General features: G+C 36.5%; 1 protein-coding gene across 3 annotated transcripts; it reads right to left on the reverse strand.

Moving 5' to 3' along the window:
• Nucleotides 1–1,187: 1,187 nt before the first annotated feature.
• LOC109104622 lies at nt 1,188–12,676 on the reverse strand. Of its 3 annotated transcripts, none has more exons than XM_042713603.1 (6): nt 11,104–11,371; nt 9,218–9,544; nt 8,408–8,562; nt 7,794–7,849; nt 7,616–7,669; nt 1,188–1,922 (listed from the first exon to the last, which is right to left on the reverse strand). In XM_042713603.1, the coding sequence occupies exons 1-5, from the start codon at nt 11,138–11,140 to the stop codon at nt 7,630–7,632; spliced, it is 615 nt and encodes a 204-aa protein (XP_042569537.1). In that variant the 5' UTR covers nt 11,141–11,371; the 3' UTR covers nt 1,188–1,922; nt 7,616–7,629. The 3 variants fall into 3 exon arrangements, 2 of the variants coding, with proteins under 2 accessions (XP_042569537.1, XP_042569536.1); XM_042713602.1 differs by having other exon boundaries at nt 1,188–1,916; nt 7,610–7,669; XR_006153352.1 differs by lacking the exons at nt 1,188–1,922; nt 7,616–7,669; nt 7,794–7,849; nt 11,104–11,371 and adding an exon at nt 12,521–12,676.
• Between the last annotated feature and the right edge of the window lie 9,454 nt (nt 12,677–22,130).

Raw genomic sequence — 22,130 nt, forward strand, 5'->3', positions numbered from 1 at the left:
TTGTTTTTTTTTTTTTTCCTCCAGTAACTTTCTTGTTTTTTTGTTTATTTTTTGTATGGCCATCACATAAAAAAGGATGGGGACATACACAATAATTAAAAGTTCCTTTTCAAGTCTCTTCATTTCTCCTGATATTTTCTAAATTACCTAAATGTCAAAACTATTACTGTAGGATATGCGGCTGCATATGTACAGTAGGTTATTAAAGTAACTCTGTGAGTATTGATACTAGTTACATCAACGTCCCACTAGAGGGCAGTGTTATGTTGTTGATGAGTGGAAGTTGTTACATCCGGTCTGCCCGTGTGTTCTGGTGGCGTGACGTCACAGTGCCCTCCTCTCTGTTTTATGAATAGAACCCACATAACAAGAACATGATAATTACAATAACAATGTGTAATGGTTGTGCTGTTGTCTGCTCTAGCTCCCTCTAAACCATGTGTTTTTATATGTGTCTGCTGAATTACTACTGTAACCTGACAATAGATAATAATGTTCTTCAGCATTCAGTGATTTGAATGTAATGAGGTGTTACTGCTAAGGTGCTGGCAGTTTAATTCACTTTGTATGTTTAAATTATAATTATTGATAAACATGTCCTATTTCTGTGAAGAGTAACATTTTATGCGCAAAAGAAATACCAACATAAAAATGCATTAACTTACTTTTTTTTGTAATGTTGAAGGCACTGTTCTTCACACTCAATTCAAGTTAAGTGTCATGATTTGTTTTATTTTTTAATTCTTTAAAAGCTGCAGTTAGAGGTATGACAGTTTTTTTTTAATTATAAGAATAAGTACATTTATATAGTTATAAATTATTACTATTCATGATTATAACATCATGAATCTATAAATCTATATTTTCATGAAATTATTTGTATTGTCAATCAGTAGCTTTCATCTAAACTGTACAAAATTTTAAAATAAATGTTTATTTAACATTTATGAGACTATGGCTGAGTGAAATTGTACTTTTTATTTTATTATTATTATTTTTACATTATTAACCAATCAGATGAGAAAACACCAGTTGACCAGTTAAAGTTGTGAGAAAGATATGTGGCACACAAATATAACATTATATTATAGAGAGAGACTTTGACAACAAATCAACATTGACAAGATACTAACAAATGGCAATACATTTATTAAAAATATGTGCACACAAAGAAATAGAGAGAAATCTTACTTTCTCCATTAAATCTTTATTTTTGAGTGAATACATTTTCTCTCACTCCATAAATATAAAAAGGGTTCAGTGCCTCAAAGGCTACATTCTCACTCTCCGTCCAACTCTGAGTATGTGTGTATCTGATTGAAATCATATCTAAATAAATGATTGTCTTTGTTATATACTGAGCTAGGGTTGATTGACCTGTAGGGGGCAATCTATTGCTGTTATTTTCTGGAATATCTGCACTGGTTTCTATGTCAGTGATGTTGAGTTGTCTAGAGCAGACTGCTTTTAGATGTTAATGTGTCACCACGGTTGTGTCGTGTTCACAGTTTTACTAAATACAACTGGATTCCAATCAGACATGCACAAAAATCAGATTTAGACCAAGAGTGTGATTGAGGCTGAAGTGTTTGGAGTGATGTTTAGTATGTAACGGCCAGTAACTTAACAGAACAGAACAGAACTTAATGCAGTATTAATAAAGTTCTAGCAGGTCCACGATTGTCCCTTCACTTAACATTATTTGTAATGCGCCTCCCATCAAATAATCGCAAAGAGCCTCATCTCATCTTACGAATTGTCCATTTTCTCACAAATTCAAAAAACTAAATGTGGTTTTGACTCCTCAGTTCAAGAGGAAGTGTGTGACATCATTGCTTAGTCAAGACACTCAGAATCAAGTCAGGTGTCCACGAGCTGATCTTCAGTGTCTTCTCTACAAGCCTTAAAGGACACTGCTGCACAATCAGTGCAATTTCTTTTCCAATTGTTTTTTGAAGATGCTGTGCTGTAAAGAAAACAACAGAAAACTGACTTCAGTGAGGCCCAGCACGGCAAATATCCTTTATGAAAAAGTCACATGAAGCATAAAAAGACCCGAGGAAATCCCCAGATCAGTGAGGAGCTTCATACCTGGAGACAGCAGGGGTTTCTCTGGCTTCTTCAGCATCAGGTAATGCCTCACGTTCCTGACAGTCAACACACAAAACACAGTTACAAGATGCAAATCAAATCAAATAAAAAGATCCTTACAAATGAGAACAATAGATGCAATCAGACCAGCGAGAGAACAACAACAGTATACAAGTACCATGACAAGTCTCAGTTAGTCTAGTACAGAACTCGTAGCAAGGTTTTTTTTTTTTTTTTTTTTCCCTTCCCAAGAATAGAATAGACAAGAAAAGAAAAGGTAAGTTCTAGTATTAGTTGGTTAAGTGCTGGTGAAAAAGATGAGTTTTTAGATGTTTTTTGAAAATGAGTAAAGACTCAGCTGTTTGAATTGAGATTGGGAGGTCATTCCACCAGCTGGGAGCAGTCCAGGAGAAAGTCCGTGAGAGTGATTTTGAACCTCTTTGGGATGGCACCACAAGGCGCCGTTCACTTGCAAAACACAAGCTTCTGGAGGGCGCATAAGATTGATTCAGTTCCAATCAAATGAAAATCAAAATGAACGTATTCTCCACAATCAAAATGTTGTGCAGAACAGTGATTTGCTCTTTGACCCAAACTGTTCAGATTTGTTTCAGGTGATCTGATCAGAGTTATGCTCATAGAATGAGTAACATGTTGATGGCAACACGTGACCAGTGTGATAACTGCATTTAGGTTTAGCCTACATATAAATCCAGTTGCAGCTGTTAGTGAAGGCTGCACTAAAATGTTGCAATGACAAAGTTACAGTGAATATTGCGCTAAATTAAAAGTTCAAACCTTACAAATAAGGTTCAATATTGATGTTGTAATACTGGTAACACTGATATAAAGATTTTGTGATATATGTTACAATAAAATAATTTTGAAATAGGCTACGTTGATGGTTGCATTTTTTGTCTTTTATCTCAGTATTTAGATCAGTGTTGTATAAGGGTTTAATGCATAGTCTAGTAACGCTACAATGAGATCAAAGAGTTTAAAATAGCTTGTCTGAGATGTAACAATTATGATGAATGCAGAAATATTTTAATTCAGTCTAGGCCTACACTCCACCGGTCAAAACTGTGACCGACCATAAAACACAATTTTTCACACACTTTTCAAAAAAAAAAAAGAAAAAGTAATTGATTGTTTCAAAGGGTTACTAATTACACATTATTTGGATATTTTCATGTCTATGAAAATTTTGGAATTAAACGGGTTCCACACATTTTCACATTTTTCTAAACTTCACACAGTGAGCATCAGTCTGTGTGGGCTAAACTGTGATCATTCATTATTGCTTTGGCAAAAAAAAAAAAAAAATCATTGACTACATCTGTCAAATTACACAAATTCATTTCTCACTCAGACACAAATAATGCTCATTTCAAAACTGATAAACTTAAGTTCAAAACCTAACATAAAACTAAATAATTTTCTACATATCTACAGTAGCTAAAACAATACTGAGATAGATTCCAAGTCTTAAGGTATTTTTAAATCATTGTTTTTTTTGAGTGACAAAATGAATGACTGTATCTCACTCAGCAGCACACTAAAGACAGTCATTGTTCACTATCTAGTGGTGAAATGATAGAAGCTACAGAAGGAGTTGCTGAATTAATATTTTCAGGGAATGGATTCAACAGAATAACTGTAGAAATCAATATCTTCTTCTGGTGCTTGTCTTATAAAGTCGGTTTAGGGAAAGTGGAGTGGATGTTCTGGAAGGAATTCATATTCAGAAAATACAGCTTTTTATAGTTCTAAAATATTAGTTCTAAACAAACACTAATATCTGGAAAAGTGCAAATCAATGTGTCAAATGTGTGGGAACTCTTGTGTTTTAGATTTAAAGGTGACTTTTGTAAATTAAAACCAGATGTGATTATTTCAAACCGGTTTAAAAAGAATGACTTGAGAAGACCTCAAGTGAACAAATTTAATGATTCTGGGCCTGTTCTAATACTCACTTGTGGTCTTGAGCACATGCCCACAACAGGAACTAAGTTCATAAGACTGTCTCAGGTCTTAAATGTCAAAGCACAGTGCCATTAACACACACTAAATCCACACTGGGTGTGTCCAAATACTCACACGCAGTCTTTGCACTTGAGCCCTTGTCCACTTAAGCACTATAAAAATTAAACTTCTTATTATTAATTTTACCTACTATTAAAGCTCCCTCGCTTATCAATAACCAGGAGAAAAAGAAAGATATTCAAAAATAAACAAGACACTCACTCTCTTGGAGATGGTTACTTAAGGTAGTATATGCAAGTTAGTTTTTATTGGAGATGGTTAATTAGGGTAGTTTTTAGTTTTCATCAGAAGTTAGATGGGCTGCTTACCACACACACACACACACACACACACACACACACACACAGACACAGACTAGTTAAGCTGGTTAGCAACACACAGCAGATAGGAATCATTGTCACAGTAGCTTTTAGTTACCCTCACAAGGGTTTAACTATTAGGCAGCACTCACAAATGAGAATAAATCCCCAAACACAACAGGGCTAGTAGCATGTGCAGACACAAGAGGCTTCAGTCCAGGACTGGGGAGAAGTGATCCTCCCTAGCAGCGTCTGAAGACTACATTCATACTGCTCTCCTCTGTCTCAGACATGCTCACAACGAGCGGCAGCTGGGGGTAATTATCCTGAGAGAGATAGTGAGAGATAGCACAAAACACAACACAAGGTGCAAGACCTCAGCACTGAACAATAGTGACTGGCTGCAGTCCAGACATAGGTGTGTGTGTGTGAGAAGTGTGTATCTGCAGACTTTCCCCTTCACACAAAAGAGGGACAGTGAAGGCAGCTGAACGGTTTATTCATCATGGGGGAATGCCTTTTTTTGATCTTGTTATTAGTTGTGTTTGTCTTCCACAAAATATAGATGCACCACACTGCCAAACCAAACACCACACTGCCAAACTGAACACCACACCGCCAAAGTGACACCTAAATGTCATTTTCACATCATTAAAAAGTTGTACTAGATGCCTAGTGGACAGATTTGACTCGCTACATTATTTTTCCCCCTAATGTAGTACTCAGTTATTTAAAAAATCCCTATAATTCAGCCAAATGTAATTTTCACATTCTAGTTGCTGTAGTGGGTTCCTATGTGTGGTTTTTTGTTATTACTTAGGGTGGATTTCTTTATTTTATGGTGTAATGATTTTTTTTATGAATACAATAGGTTGTAAACTTCTGAATGGGGTGTATAGTTGTTAGGTTTTATTGTTTTTTTTTGTTTTAGTGTATAATTTTTTATTAATTTATACTGATCAAACTGTTTAACTTCTATCCACAACCTCGGAAATGTGAAAACATTTTGGTGGATCATACTGATTTAATTTTTTATTAATAATGGTTTTTTTTTATTAATAAAGGAGATTTTGGTATATTATAGTATGTGTTGGTTAAGTTTTGGCCACTAGACATCTGTTGTATTTGATATAATATTTAATCTTCTGTAATAAACTTTATCATGTAAACAAATAAAATATTTCATCTTTTTCAAGTGATTTTATATGGAATGCTTTTATTTAAAAAATTGTTTAATTTTACATTTTATTGATTTGATTAAATTGAATGGTTTAATGATTAAACGAATGAAACGCCAATGATTTCAGGAAACCCAAATATAAAGAGCAAAACTCTAAAGGCATGGAAATGTTGAAATAAGAATGTAATCAATCAAATGTGAATTTATTGTTCTGTCTCTTGACCCTTCAAGCTGCTTCTCATTTGCTTTTGAATAAGCATTTATGATTTATGACTAATTTTTTAACTCTAAAAATATTTAAGTACATTTAAATAGTTATAAATTATAACTATATCTATTCATGATTGTAACTTGCCATGAATGTATGAATCATTCTTTTCATTAAATTATTTGTATTTTCAATCAGTAGCTTTCATCTAAACTGTACAAACTTTTAAATGAATGTTTATTATTTAACACTTATGATACTATGGAAGAGTACTTTTATTATTATTACTTTTACATTATTTAACCAATCAGATGAGAAAACACCAGCTTAAAGTTGTGAGAAAGATATGTGGCACTAAAATATATTATAATATAGAGATAGACTTTGACAACAAATCAACATTGACAAGAAACTAACAAATTACAATACATTTATTAAAATAAAAGTGCACAAAGGAATACAGAGAAATCTTACTTTCCACTTTTGAGTGAATCAATTTTATATATTATATAACTTTTATATGACATCTGATTTATATTGCACACAAAACTGGAAAGCACTTGTGAAAATCTAAAGCTACAGTCTGCATCAGTGTTTCAGCAATCTGACAAGAAACTAAATTGTGGTTAATATGTACCCTGATAATATCATGCATTCTTGTGATGAAGAAAAAATAAGTGCATCTGATAGTTTGACCTCAAAGGCTTCATTCTCTCTCAGAATCAGAAAGAGCTTTATTGGCAAGTGTTTACACACACAAGGCATTCGTCTCGGTGTCAGGAGCTTCCAGAACAGACATACATCTAATTTAAGGTAATAAAAACACTAATAATAAAAAGAATATACAATCATTTATAAAATAAAAAATAGAGAAAAAGAAAATCTCAGTAGACAGAATTGTGAATGTGCTGTTTACAGATGGAGAGTTTTGTATTTACAGATGTTCTGTCCTGAGGTGTGTTGTGTGTTGTTCAGGGGGATATGGCGCGGGGGAAAAGCTGTTCTTGTTTTGGGGCTCAGTGCTCTGTAGCGCCGGCCAGAGAGCAACAGCTGAAAGAGAGCGTGTGCTGGGTGTGAGGGGTCCAGAGAGATTTTACCAGCCCTTTTGCTGATTATCTCTCAGTCCAACTCTGAGTATGTGTGTATCTGATTGAAATTGTATCTAAATAACTGATTGTCTTTTATTTTCTGGAATATCTGCACTGGATTCTACGGTAGTGATGTTGAGCTGTCTAGAGTAGACTGCTTCTAGATGTTGTGTCTGGTGTTCACAGTTTTACTAAATACGACTGGATTCCAATCAGACATGCACAAAAATCAGATTTAGACCAAGAGTGTGACTGAGGCTGAAGTGTTTGGAATGATGTTTAGTATGTAACGGCCAGTTACAGGTTTTGGCAAATGAAAGCAATTATCTTTGTTTAGAAACCGCTGATGATCGGCTGACTGTATCCAGCCAGTCATGTATCGTGTAGAAATTATTGCAGTATTTATAAAGTTCAAGCAAGGGTTGCCAGGTCCATGATTTTCCCTTCACCTAACATTATTTGTAATGCTCCTCCAATTCAATAATCGTAAAGTGCTTTCTTACTTGTGATAAGAAACAAAGTCTCATCTTACGAATTTACAAATATTTTCCCACAAAATCAAAAAACTAAATGTGGTTTTGACTCCTCAGTTCAAGAGGACACATGAGACATCGCTTGCAGTCAAGACACTCAGAATTGGTTTTGACTCCAGTGTAAGACATTTTTGTTTATTCTATTCAATTCTTAAAGGACACTGCTGCAATCACTGCCATTTGTTCAATTTATTTTACACATGTTTTTTTTGCAGATGCTGTGTCTGTAAAGAAAACGACAGAAAACTGACTTCAGTGAGGCCCAACACGGCAAATATCCTTTATGAAAAAGTCATGTGATACATAAAAGACCCGAGGAAATCCCCAGATCAGTGAGGAGCTTCATACCTGGAGACAGCAGGGGTTTCTCTGGCTTCTTCAGCATCAGGTAATGCCTCACGTTCCTGACAGTCAACACACAAAACAATTACAAGATGCAAATCAAATCAAATAAAAAGGTGCTAAAGAAAAAGATAAATTTATACATTTCAGGCGTATACATTTAAACCAGACTCTTTTAACATTATTTTAAACAACAAAACATGGAAATAATTTACTAATTATAAGTTTTAGATGTACCACATTATTCTTAAACTTGTTTAAAAACAGGCAATCCTTCTGCTCCTGGTTTGAGTTTTACAATAAACTTGGATTAACTTTTATCCGCTCCATACATGAACATCATAATCAAACACTGACTTATGGTGAATTAATGGAAAATTAATTTCTCCTAGCCACAGAAATTCTTTAGATTATTTAAATTTACTTTGTCATAGATATTTTTTAGTTTTTTTAATTTTTTTTTATTTTTAATTACTAGAGGAATTTATTTTGTATATGGATTTTTTGAGTTCTACAATTAAGAACAACATTTCCACATTAAGAGCAACTTTTAGCCTCATAATTTTTGGTGAATGCAGTCCCAGATCATTTCCATTCATAAAAGAATAAACAATACTTGCCCTCCTGCTTTTTTTTTTCCTCCAGAAGAAACAAACAACCAGTCCCAGGATGACTGGAAGAATCAGTAAAGCACACAGCCACAGGTGTCCAGCGGTGTCGGGAGGTTTTGGGGTGGAGGTCTGTGGTGGCTCTTTGGTGGAGGACAATGCTGGTTCTGTAAAATACAACAAAGGGTGCACACTTACACTATAATCATCATGTAGACAGTGGGGAAAAACAAACAAAAAACAGCCATCTCGACAGGCCTAACTGACCAATCAACTGCTACCATCTGCCAAATCAAAAATAATCATACAGGCTTTTACTCTCTTTGAATCAACGTCAGTGAAGGATCTGCATGTTTACACAGGTTTTTACACCAATTATCTAAAGAGTTGTGCAAGCAACAGTTTCTTCTCTTGAGGAGTTCATTCTGTGGATCAAACAATGTGTCACATCTGATTCCTTACATCAGTAAGATCACCTACATGTTATCACTTATAATTCTTTTCAACTTTCATTCTGTGGATCAAACAATGTCACATCTGATTCCTTACATCAGTAAGATCACCTCAGTTATATATAATTTGCCTGAATCACAGTCTCTGCCGTTTTAAATCATGCTACTGTGTAATGTAACTTATGATTTATTCTGATTTCTTATGAAAACGGCAGAAAAAAACTCTTTGCAATGTCACAAATCTTTCCGGCTCAAATAATAATAATAATAATACGTTTTACAACTTTTGGAGCACAATCATGAACATTTACATTATTTTTCTCATAATCCTGATACAGGTAAACAGATACTGTGTATCTTGATCACATACCTTTGACAACAAGTGTAGCTTGTATCTCAGACACATGCTTTCCATTGAAGACTTGTGCTTTATAAAGGCCTGAGCTTCTGGAGCTGACATCTAGAAGAATCAAGGACGCAGTTCCTTCTTCAATTCGCAGTAAGACTCCCGGTGTTTCCACAGGAATACAGACCCAGCAGTGAGCACAGCAGTACTGCGCAATCAATTTTTTCTGATCGTCTCTTGTAAAAGTTATTTTCACTTGATCGGCTCTCTCCAGTTCAGCAGTTTTGAAGGGTATAGTAACATCATCGCCGTTAGTTGCCTCCAACTTCAACTCAGCAACACACACAGCGACTGTTTGGGACAGAAAGAAAGAACTTATGGTTTAGATTTGAACAGTGTTTCTCAAGTTTTCATCTCATGTATTCCAACAGCCCCATCAGTAACACAGAGGTACTATATTTGGTGTTTGAGTCTATGATAGCGACTGCTGCTGCTCTACACAGATAATGTGAGGTATTGCGGAATTGGTGTTTGAAAGTGTATTATTTGGAGATTTCTTATTTGAGGATTTCATAATAGTGTATTTTTTATTAATATATTAGTATTATGTATTTTGTTATGATGTCTTGTGTTATAATTTTTTTAGTGTGTAGTTTTATAACCATAGTCAAGAAAATAAATCTTTTTTTTTTCTTATATAAGTAGCTCAAAACTTCAGTTTAAATTAGTCACTCAATTTTGTTCTCATTCATCAAAATGCACAAGTTATTTTAGTTAAACTAAAGTCTCAATCTCTGCGATCCAGTCATAACAGATACACACCTCATACATCTAAAGATAAGATGTTATATCAACTACACCTTTAAACACCTCTATTTAACCTTGTATTATGTATTGATTTATCAATGTAATTCTCTTGTGGGTCCCACATGTCATGTAAAGTATTGTCTTTAATCTTTCGGAGCAAATACATAACTCAAATCTCATAACAAAAATCTAAATACAGTTGTGCATATCTGCTCTGTACATTATCATCTAATCAACAGTGTAATGTCTTAGTCTTGGCTTTGTTGGTGACTGACAATGCTTTTAGAAAAATAGCTGCACACTTGATCTAATACAGCAGAGAAAGAACGAAGCAAGAGTAGATTCATTTAAAAACTTCACAATATTAAACTGAACTCGGAACACAACGAATGGCAAACAGGAATTAGTTGAATTTGTGTTAAAACAATTTGCTGTAATATATACTACTCTTCTGTTTCATCATGTCCAGATCAACTATCACAGACAATTAGAAAATTGTTATTTAGCATTGCATTTTTTTTTAGTTTTAGTGACTATAAATACTATCTCTTTTATTTAGTAAGTCATTCAATCTCGGAAGGACTGGGAATATCTTAATCTTGTTGTGAGAATAGATAAAGATAACTTTTCACAAAACATCCATTCCCTTTCAAGAATGGGTAATGAAAATATCTTATCAAATCATCTATTCTACCCCCCTGAGACAGAAACAGGGAAGACTAAAGAGAGTAGATACAGAACAGGAAGAGGAGGGAAAAGCAGAGAGAGGAGGGTAGGTAAGAAAGGGAGAGAAAGGGAGGGACAGAGCAATTGAGGACACAGAAACACTCTGGCTGAAATATTCTAACACCCAACATTACTGTTCCATCAAAAACAGCCTGTTAATGACAAACATGTACAAATCAAATGTATTCATATATATAAAAGTTTCAGTCATTTTGTGAGTTTACAGTTCTGGCATGCATCATGTAAGAAACGTCCTCACACACGCTAAATAACGATAAATTCCTACCGGTCACAACTACAAGCCCAAATACGCAAATGTATTCTGGAAAAAGAGTCCAAAAACAACCCATCCTTCTATTAACCTCAACTCTACCCACCTGAGCACGCCAAGACGAAGAGGAAGACGACTTTCATCTTACAGCACTGCGAAATCTTCAAGATTGAAGATTCTTCTTCTCCCTCTCGTTAAAGCAACACTATGTAGTTTTTCGACATTAAAATAATGTCTCTAAAAATATTTCGGTGGTAGAATACCTCTTAACCGGAGAAATTCTACTGCCGCTACTATCTGAGCAACCTACTAGCCGCTGTAACCACACACTCTGGTTTAGCGTTTGGGAGGGTCAGTCCACACCACAGACTATACACCGAGACGCCTCATTGGCTGCTTTGAGCCGTGGCTGCGATACGTCAACGCGTCCGCCAGGTTTGTGAGGGCAAGACTGCCTTAAAAAATAAACGGAAGTAAACGGAGGCGCTGCGGTTTTTCCGGACAAAAACTCAATAAAGTTTACATTTATCAACCGATTTCAGAGGTTTGTGATCTACATGCAGTTAAAGCTAACTTTGCCTCCAGTTATTTAGTTAGGTTTGGAAAATTATTAATTTTCCTAAGAAATTGTGAAAGCTCACACTTGTCTCACTTGCTGATTTTTTCGGTTTACAATTCTATTGGCATATATAAGTCCCACTTGAATGGTGGTCCGTCGGTGTCCAAAATTTATCAAAAAAGATATAGGGACAAGGTTTTCATTCTGACAGCTGTCATTGGCTGTGTCTCATTTGGCTGCATACGTCATCGGGGAAGTCTAATTTAAGAAAATTAACCGTTAAATTGCAAAGTAAAAAATAAATTATAGTATTTTAAACCTCACAAAGAATAAGTCGATTTTATTATGGGTTACTTCTTTTAAATAAGACATCCTCAATGACGTATGCAGCCTTCAAATGCGACCTCCGGAGGACGCAGCCATTGTAGGTTAATTTTGATTATTAGCGTTTTGAATGTGGGTTGTTTTTGCTTTAAATGGATGTTCATGCCGTATGGATGGAGGGATAGGGAAAGTATTTACCCCCTAAACCTGCCCGTCATTAAGACATGAGCCAATCAGGTAACATGCTCGAAAACGTCCGGTAACACCCATTACTTTCCTGTTATCACATTATTATCACCACATAAATATCCTACACTCACCGGTCTATTTTCACCACTCACGGACAAACTTTTAGTGAATATACTATACTTATCAGATAGAAACAAAATCCTAACCACTATAAATACAGTGTACTTCACACACAAACAAGATTCACAGCGCTCGTGTGAGTGAAAGCAGAGCAGAGGGCGGTCCCAGACCGAAGAGTCCTTGTTCACTTTCAGACGTCGAATTTTTTTTAAATCTACGTCATATCTGTATTATTAACCTACCTCATTTTCTTATTGATGTAAATATTTATTCCGTGTGCTGAAGTAGCGAACAGATTCAATATTCTCGGATGGTAAAACGCTTTACTTACTTGCGACTGCAGCAGTTACGAAGCGTCGAGAACACAGCCATGATGGCGATTCGTGTGCGGGGCTCGTGGCAACAGCACGAGCAATGCTGTTCCTGATTGGTTCCCAAGCGCATTTGAATCGCTGACGTCATTTGTCTGAAAACGATACTTGGGAGTAGTGTTGCCAAGTCTTAGACTACTTTAACACTGTTGCCGCGGTTTGAAGCGACCACAGTAACGTGATATTTAGTCCATGGAATGCGAATTGTACCCGGGGAACCCCGCCAGAAAACGTGTATTTTACAGATTTTTAACGGGGGTCCCTCCTCGAAAACGCGATCGCTCTAGTATTGAGTAGCAATTGGGCGGGTTTTGTTGTGAAAATCTGGCAACCCTGCAAGTTGGGAGGCAAAGTCCCTTTCAACGACGTATGTTTCGTAGATGTCTGCGGTAGCAGTGGACAGCGCATGCGTGCATTTTGTTGTTTTTCTTGTTAAAAGTTAAACAGGCTTTTTATATATTTATCTATTTGTATTTTTTTTTATTCAGTGGATTAGCAGCCTTAATATTCGATTTCCACATGCCGTCATTGTTTTTCTTAAATCAAAAATGTCAGATGAATACCATGATGAGATCAAAACAATCAACCAAGTACACAAGAACAGAAAATCACACATTAAAACCATCTGCAGTAACGTCCTCAAATCTACGGAAGCCTTAGGGATACTCCACCTCAAAATGAAAATTTTGTCATTAATCACTTACCCCCATGTCCTTCCAAAACAGTAAAAGCTTTGTTCGTCTTCAGAACACAATTTAAGATATTTTTGATGAAAACCGGGAGGCCTGTAACTGTCCCATAGACTGTCAAGGTCCAGGTAAGTATGAAAGCATCATCAGAATACTCCATCTGTCTTCAGTGGTTCAACCGTAACATTATGAAGTGACGAGAATACTTTCTGTACACGAAGAAATCAATTTGAATGAAAACAGCGTCCAGTATAACAAGGGTGTAGGGGGCGATTTCAGATACACAGCCAGTTTGACCAACTAGCAGTTGCCAAGGGGTCATCAGTCTTACTTTTCCAATACAAATTAAACCAATATACCTTTCATAACTGAAATAAAAAAGTTACCAGTCTTGAAGAAAAAAAAAGAAAAATAAAGATGACTAACCTTTTAAGATTAGTCTAAACAGTTTATGAAAGCGGCCCCTGGCCCTGGAGACTCTGTCGCTATGGAAACAAAGACAACAAAATGCAATCACGTTCAAATGAGCTTCTCTACTTATGAAATTTGTTTCATTATAATTGTTAGTATCCACCCTGCAAAATCCCTGGCCTTTGTAAGATACGGGACAAATCGTATCGATTTACCTTTAAATACGGGACGATTCCGTGTTTTAAGGCAGTGGTCCCCAACACTGCAGGTTTTCCATGTCTCATTAATCACCTGATTCAGATCATCAGCTCATTTATAGAGACTCCAACACCTGAACTGGGTTTGTCAGACAAAGGAGAGATGCAAAATGTGCAGTGTTGGGGGGCCTCCAGTGTTTGACAGAAGACCAGAGAAATGTGTATCAGTTTTTTTTTTTTTCTCATTAGAAAATTAAGTCTAGGAAGTTTATTGAGAGCACAATAAAACTTACATTTGCCTACGTTAGGCCTAATCTGGGACTTGCAACATAATGTATTTAATTTACTTTTTTCTTTATCTCAATGCCTTTGACCCATTGTTCAATACTTCAATTTCCAGAAGTCACTTTTCCAACACTCTTCACAAAGTGAGCACAGCATCAGTCTATGTGAGCTAAACTGATCATTTAGGCTGTCATTGCTTTAGCACAAAATACATTCAGTGACTACATGTGTCAAGGTTTACAGACAGCAGGGCTCTCTCAACACACTAAAGACAGTCCTTGTTCGCCATCTAGTGGTGAAATGAAATAACCTACAGCAAGAGTGAATTAATCTTTTTCTATAGTTCTAAAATATTAGCTCGAAAATATTAGTTCTTAACAATAAACACTAATATTTGGGAACGTGCAAATCAATTTCTAAAATGTGTGGAAACTTGTGTGTTTTTTAGCTTTAAATGTGGCTTTAGTAAATTAAAAGCATAATGTCATGATTTCAAACATGGTTTAAAGAGAATGTGAACAAATTAATAAACTGAAAGATTATTTTGCTGCAAGCGAGCGTAACTGATTTCATGATGTGAAACTGGTACACGTTCTCTGTCTCTATGAACTTTTGTTTAGTCCAGTTTCTTCTGTAGTTCTTTTGGCTCCATTCATTACTCCCTGATTGTGTCCAGGGAACTCACACAGCGGCCCTTGAGGACCATCATTGATAAGCAGTGATTGGAGATGCTTGTTTACTCCATAGCAGTAAAGATCAATGAGAGAAACGTCCAGGAAATCAGTGAGATATAGGGAATGTCCAAAAAGTGTCTGTTGTAGGTGGACCTCAAGGGACCCACTGCCTTGACCGAGGAAGATTAAGACTCTTCTGTAACGTTGGATGAACTCAGAGACGAGGGAGGAGAGTAAGATCAAAATGCAACTTTAATCAAATATACAATAATTTAAAAAAACAGGGAAGAGAAACCAAGGAATCACAAGTGCAGAACTAAGAACACCCACAACATCCACAAAATACAAGACTTGACTAAAAACACAGGAATCATATGTACACAGAGTAATAACGAGACACACCTACACAATTCAAGTAATGAGAGGGGGCAAAATAACTACAAAAAGACCACAGAAGAGACAGGAAGCAGGAAACTAGGTTAAACAATGGTGCAGAGAGACAGTGGACATGTAACACAGACAGTATATCTTCACTGAGAACATCTGATGAGAAGACAACCTCAAGATACCTGTAAATGTTCAGCAGCATGTGGGTTTTCATTGTGATTTTCATCAGTGTTAAAGGTAAGATATAACCTCATAATATTATTATTTTTTTTTTTTTTGTAATTCGATGTTAATTTGTTTTCTCTGGTCGGTTAACCTAATGAAACTGGTTCAGTAGTTGCTAGTCAGTGTACTGTGTTTTGTACTCTTCTATTCTTAAAATATGTTGTTAGTGTACTGTGTTTTGAAACGTGTTTAATAAAACTTGCCGTTTACATCAGAATGAACCATCACCGTTCTACAGTCTCGTAGAGTCAATCTAGAAATGCTCTCTCGCTTAACCTTGAGTTTTAGTGTGAAAAGGTAGGTTTATATACTTTGTTCAGTATCTTTGATGCAATAAATATCATAAGAGTAGATGGATGTTGTGAATAGGCTACTCTGTGTCTAATCATTTTATATACAGATGTAATTTGAAGTAATTGATCAAGTCTTTGTCTCTGAAAAAAAAACTCTGTAAGATCATCTCTGGTTGATGCATTATACACACATATCATAAAACAAAGCAAAAATCTATGCATGCATCGCTTTAACGGAAAGGGTTATGATCTGATAACTGGCAGCAGTTATGGACATTTTCTTTGTGGTTCAGAGGTAGGAGGAAGTCACACATATGCAAGTCCTTTAGGTTTCAAACCTGCAGTGGAAACAATCAAACCAAGACAAGTCAACAACATTAAATGTTAAATTCTGTGGAAAACTTGCGCACACACAAAGGAATAAATAGCTATTATTGGTGCAAACTTTACTATTTTATCCAAAAATCACTGATCAGGAAATTAGTCTTTCCCTTTGCTTTCTTTAAAATGTATAAGGTGGGTGAGTGAACTCGTAGGCACCTCTTTACAGGAAGAAGAGTCAATGTTGTACTCAATATTGATGGATTCAGTCAGTTTATTAGTAGTTGAAAAATGTCTCCCAGCTCTAGGGTTCAATTCTGGACTCTGACCAGACCGAAACATGAGCCTGATGAATTGTTCTCAAGCCACTGCTTGTCATTGCAGTGTGGGCAGGAGCATTTTCTGATCACAGCTTCTCAATTGTGGGAAGTAAGCCATTCTGCAATATTCATACTCCAAAGCATTAAGTTAGTTTTAATTGAGCATGCAGCAGCTGAAAAGGCTCCGCATCATGACACATCTTCCTTCACGCTTCGTTCTCGACCTCAGAAGAAAAAGAGGCAAGCATTACAAACACAGACCAACAAAATATAACACATATTTAATGCATTTAATATTGTTTCAGATCTAGTGAACGCTGGATGGGATGAGGTGAAGACAGTGATGGAAGGAGATGTTCTCACTCTACACACAGGAGCTACTCAACTACATAAAAACTCTGAGACTATATGGTTTTATAAAAGTGACAGTCTTGCTACACGTATAGCACAGATGAATGAGGAGAACGTTTTTACACATTATGAAAATAAACTTGCTGACAGATTGCAACTGGATCAAGAGAGCGGATCACTGACCATCTGGAATATCAGTAGCAGTGATTCTGGAGTTTATGAAGTATCTCTCACCAACGGTTTAGACATCTCTGAGAGGAAGATCAGAGTTGATGTATATGGCAAGTTACAGCTGCTACCAATACAAACAATAAATAATGCATTATAATGCAGCCTAATGCACACCTAGCCATGGAATATCTCACTTATACCATGATCTTTTGCCATTCAGTGGACAATGTCAAAAGATCATGGTAAAAGTGAGGTAATCCATGGCTAGGTGTGCATTAGACCTCTACACTGTGCTTTAAAATAATTTAATTCACACTTGTGTATTATCTCCTACATTATATTAATTGGTTACATTAATATTCAAATATTATCATATTAGAACTATAAATAATGTTGTAGATAAGATGTTACTTAATTAATAAATATCTATTTGATTTGATGATTTCTGTTAAATGTGGCTATTAAAAGATGTACAACTTTTTTCTTGTCCTAAAGCACCTGTCTCTGTACCTGCGATCATGCACCTGTCCACAGGTGAGTCTTTTTAGTCATTTGGTTGCTATCTTGTCTTGTATGGTTCCTCTAAATCACTGCTGGACGAGAGGAGCAGGAGCTTGTTTTTGAGTCAGTAAAGCAACAAAATAAACACTGCCTGAACTTTAACGCTGAAATGTAACATATACAAAACAAATCTCTATCAGGTACTTTAAAGCAGCCACGAGCAACGGAGGATTTCTGCTCTGTGTTCTGCTCTGTGAAGAATGATCGAGACGTGTCTATCTCGTGGTATAAAGGGAGTGAAATAGTGAATCAGAAACAGCAATCCTGATCTCAGCATTAACCTCAGTTTACCATTAGAGCTTTCATTATAATGATCCAGAGACCTACAGCTGCACGGCTGTGAATCCAGTGAGAGCAATAAGAGTGTCCGTCTTCACAAGAAAGAGATCTGCCCACCACAGGAAGGTGTGAGAACTCATTCACCACAAAACTCTCTTCCTACTACAATGACATCTGTGCAAAGTGCAGTGAAGATGTTTATCTCTTTCAGATTGTCTGGATAATTGTGGCATCACTGAGGCTCTGGTTCGTCTGGTTCTGTCTGGTCTGGTGGGAATCGCCACTGTTTTATTTCTGGTTGAGCATCTGAGGTTCTGCTCATCTCAGGAAACAGCTGCTTCTTCTGTGTGATGGTGACTTGCACAAGAGTTTGCAGGGTGTTAAATATGACATTGGTTTGCAAAGTGTTACCATAAGGTACAAGTGTGATTGAACCACCTGTTGGTTGCAGTATTCTTTATTTATTGCTGCGGAGAGAAACGTATCTGCTAAAATAATGTAACTTTACTAGAGTAAATGTGACCTGTACGCTTTGCAAGTATAAAATGCACTCAAACATTTATGCACATAGTAAAACGTAAGTATAGCCCATTCGTGTGGGAGGGGAGTATATGCCAATAATGTCTATGAATGTATTGATTTTTCGTTTCCCTGCTGAAAAAACAGCATATGCTGGTTGGGTATGTTTTTTTACGCTGGGATGCTACGCGGGTTTAAGCTGGTCCTTTGCTGGTTTAAACTGATCCTTTGCTGGTTTAAGCTGGTCCTCTGCTGGTTTAAACTGATCCTTTGAAAGTGACGAAAAGTGACGTGACACTTCAGCCAAGTATGGTGACCCATACTCAGAATTCGTGCTCTGCATTTAACCCATCCGAAGTGCACACACACAGAGCACTGTGAACACACACACACACTGTTGAACACACCACCCGGAGCAGTGGGCAGCCATTTTATGCTGCGGCGCCCGGGGAGCAGTTGGGGGTTCGATGCCTTGCTCAAGGGCACCTAAGTCATGGTATTGAAGGTGGAGAGAGAACTGTACAAGCACTCCCCCCACCAACAATTCCTGCCGGCCCGAGACTCGAACTCACAACCTATTCGATTGGGAGTCCGACTCTCTAACCATTAGGCCACAACTTCCCTAAGTTGCCGGTCCTTTGCTGGTTTAAGCTGGTCCTCTGCTGGTTTAAACTGATCCTTTGCTGGTTTTTAAGCTGGTCCTTTGCTGGTTTAAGCTGGTCCTCTGCTGGTTTATGCTTCTCCTCTGCTGGTTTATGCTGGTCCTCTGCTGGTTTATGCTGGTCCTCTGCTGGTTTATGCTTCTCCTCTGCTGGTTTATTTTGGTGGTTTGATGTTTTATTTTGGTGGTTTAAGCCGATCCTCTGCTGGTTTAAGCCGATCCTCTGCTGGTTTAAGTTTTCGTTTTGGCTAAAACTTTAATATGCTGTAACAGCATTAGCTGGTAGCGTGAACATATCAGCAGCTGGTCCTTTGCTGGTTTAAGCTGGTCCTTTGCTGGTTTAAGCCGGTCCTTTGCTGGTTTAAGCCGATCCTTTGCTGGTTTAAGCTGGTCCTCTGCTGGTTTAAGCCGGTCCTTTGCTGGTTTAAGCCGATCCTCTGCTGGTTTAAGCCGATCCTCTGCTGGTTTAAGCTGGTCCTTTGCTGGTTTATGCCGGTCCTTTGCTGGTTAAAGCCTGTCCTTTGCTGGTTTAAGCTGGTCCTTTGCTGGTTTAAGCTGATCCTCTGCTGGTTTAAGCTGGTCCTCTGCTGGTTTAAGCCGGTCCTTTGCTGGTTTAAGCCGATCCTCTGCTGGTTTAAGCCGATCCTCTGCTGGTTTAAGCTGGTCCTTTGCTGGTTTATGCCGGTCCTTTGCTGGTTTAAGCCTGTCCTTTGCTGGTTTAAGCCGGTCCTTTGCTGGTTTAAGCCGGTCCTTTGCTGGTTTAAGCCGGTCCTTTGCTGGTTTAAGCCGGTCCTTTGCTGGTTTAAACCAGCATCTCAGCGTCAAAACATACCTAACCAGCATATGCTGTTTTTTTTCAACAGGGTTGTTTGACTGTTATTATCATTGATAATGTATTAAAGTTTTTGTTTTGGCTAAAACTTTAATATGCTGTAACAGCATTAGCTGGTAGCGTGAACATATCACCAGCTGCGTCCCCAAATGATGCACTATCCACTATGCAACTTATACACTATGTAGGCTTACTTACACACTATGTAGCTACTCAACAATGTAGTATATGAATTATGAGGATGGTTGGCTCCGCGAAGCACATCAAATCATTTAATGCACAGCTAACCATTGATTATCCCGCTTATGCCATGTTCATTCGCCAGCATTCACATATTAAAGAATGTTAATAATATTTGCACTGCAATATTTGACCGGAACGATAAAAATGACGGTTATTTTCTGATGTTTTAATGTGATGTTACTGGTTTAGTTTATCATATACATATTATTTGTAGTTTATTTGATAGGGACAGTGTACAAGTGCACCAAATCCTTCTCTGATAAGAACCAGAAAATGATTTTCACATTACAAACAGATATATATTTCCACCTGTAGTCACTAATGGCCAGCAAACTCTCTGTTTAGTCTGTTTTTAGGAAGGCTACAACTTTGGTGTTCAACATATTGTTTCAGAGATGCAAACAATTAAATATTGACCCTTTAGTCCTCATTTGGTTGGTTTTATGTTGTTAAAGTTAACTTTATGAAAAGAAATATGACTGTTTGTAAGAGGAAATTATTAAATTAGTTTTACCCACTGACTCGACTCAAACCCGGGGCAAACATATTTTAAGACATACACTTTTTGATAAGAAGGCAGATACATTGTGATAATTTAAAATGATAGGAATACTTTAATTAGGATAGAATTGGATAGAATAGATACTTTCATTACTTCTGCGTCATTTTCCCTTATCTTGAGAACCACATTAATAAAAAATGGTTAATCTTGCCCCACTCTCCCCTATAAGTATTAGACATTTAATTTAATATTTTTTACAACATAAATCTATATTATAAAAACTAATAAACAACTCATAACTCATTTAGAATTATGTTCTTTTTAAACTATTTATAGGCCTACTATTCATAAGGTTTTAATAAAATATGTGTTATAGATTACTAGTATCAAGACAAGTGATTATAATGTGAAATGTACTTAATTACAAGAATTAAAGTGTGACAAACTGCTAAATATTCTATTCGATGATTTATCTGCTGGCTTGCTGGAGCTTTGAATTCACGTTTGCATGAATTAATTATAATAAAAAGTTATTAAGCTACAATAGTTCTTCAGATACATCAGTTCTCTGAATTCAAAATAAAGAGAAATTTCAGCGATGCCTTCCACCTAAAAGACAATTTAGATTTCTATATTATAGATCAGTGGATTAAACTGACCTGGAACTACCTCTGCAGTTTAATCGAATTTAATCAACACCTGCCAGCCAATAAGAATCGAGTATTCATGGCATAAATAAGGTTATTTTGTCATTCAGCCCCTCCCTGTCCAGCGTGGCTATAATATGACTGCATTTAACAATTAACAAACAACAATTAAGAGTCCATCAACGGCAGTCACCCTAGTACCACATTTTTAATAAATGGTGTTTAATAAATAAAATTGTTGTACACACACAAAAAAAGTTGTCTCTTTCTTCTCAGATGGCTAAATGGCCTTTAGAATTTTAGAAAAGCATGAATTGTGTATGTCTTTATAAAAATGCTTTTATAGGACACTGTTTATGTTGCTGTATGACAACCAATAGTGAATACTAAAGCATAAATCAATATTAAATATTTAACGGATGGTCCATATGATGGGCTAAGTGTGGTTAATATCTGAATGTATCTTTATATATAAATTCACAACAACATATATATAACTCCATCTCCTGTATATATGAAAACCTACAGTGAATATAATTAGGCTACAGTAGATCATGTACCATTACATTGTCCATTGGATCCAAAAAGGGGGATTTTTTTAATTTTTTTTTATTCACTAATTAAATAAGTAATGTCAATGTATATATTTATTTTTTTTCAAAAACACTAATTCAGTTGTATGTAGACCAACAGTGAATATTTACAGATATTTTAATTCGTAGTGCGGATCATCTGATACCTTAATGTAATGTTTATATTTAAATTCACACAAAAAAAAACTAAACTGAAATTTTTTAAGTATGCAAGTTGCCCTTTTTTAAGTATGCAAGTGTAAACCATGGATTGGTACGGTTATTAATGACGTTTTCCGAGCGGCTAGAGCGGTCTCCTCCCCCTACTGGACGCATCAGGAACTACAGGGGCGTATATCTCTGGGCCACACGGCGCCCTCTGCTGGAATAACGACTAAACGCGATTCAAACGGTCTTCGGCTCGAGTGGA

The sequence above is a fragment of the Cyprinus carpio genome, chromosome A23 (genome assembly GCF_018340385.1).
Source record: "Cyprinus carpio isolate SPL01 chromosome A23, ASM1834038v1, whole genome shotgun sequence".
Taxonomy (NCBI): Eukaryota; Metazoa; Chordata; class Actinopteri; order Cypriniformes; family Cyprinidae; genus Cyprinus; species Cyprinus carpio.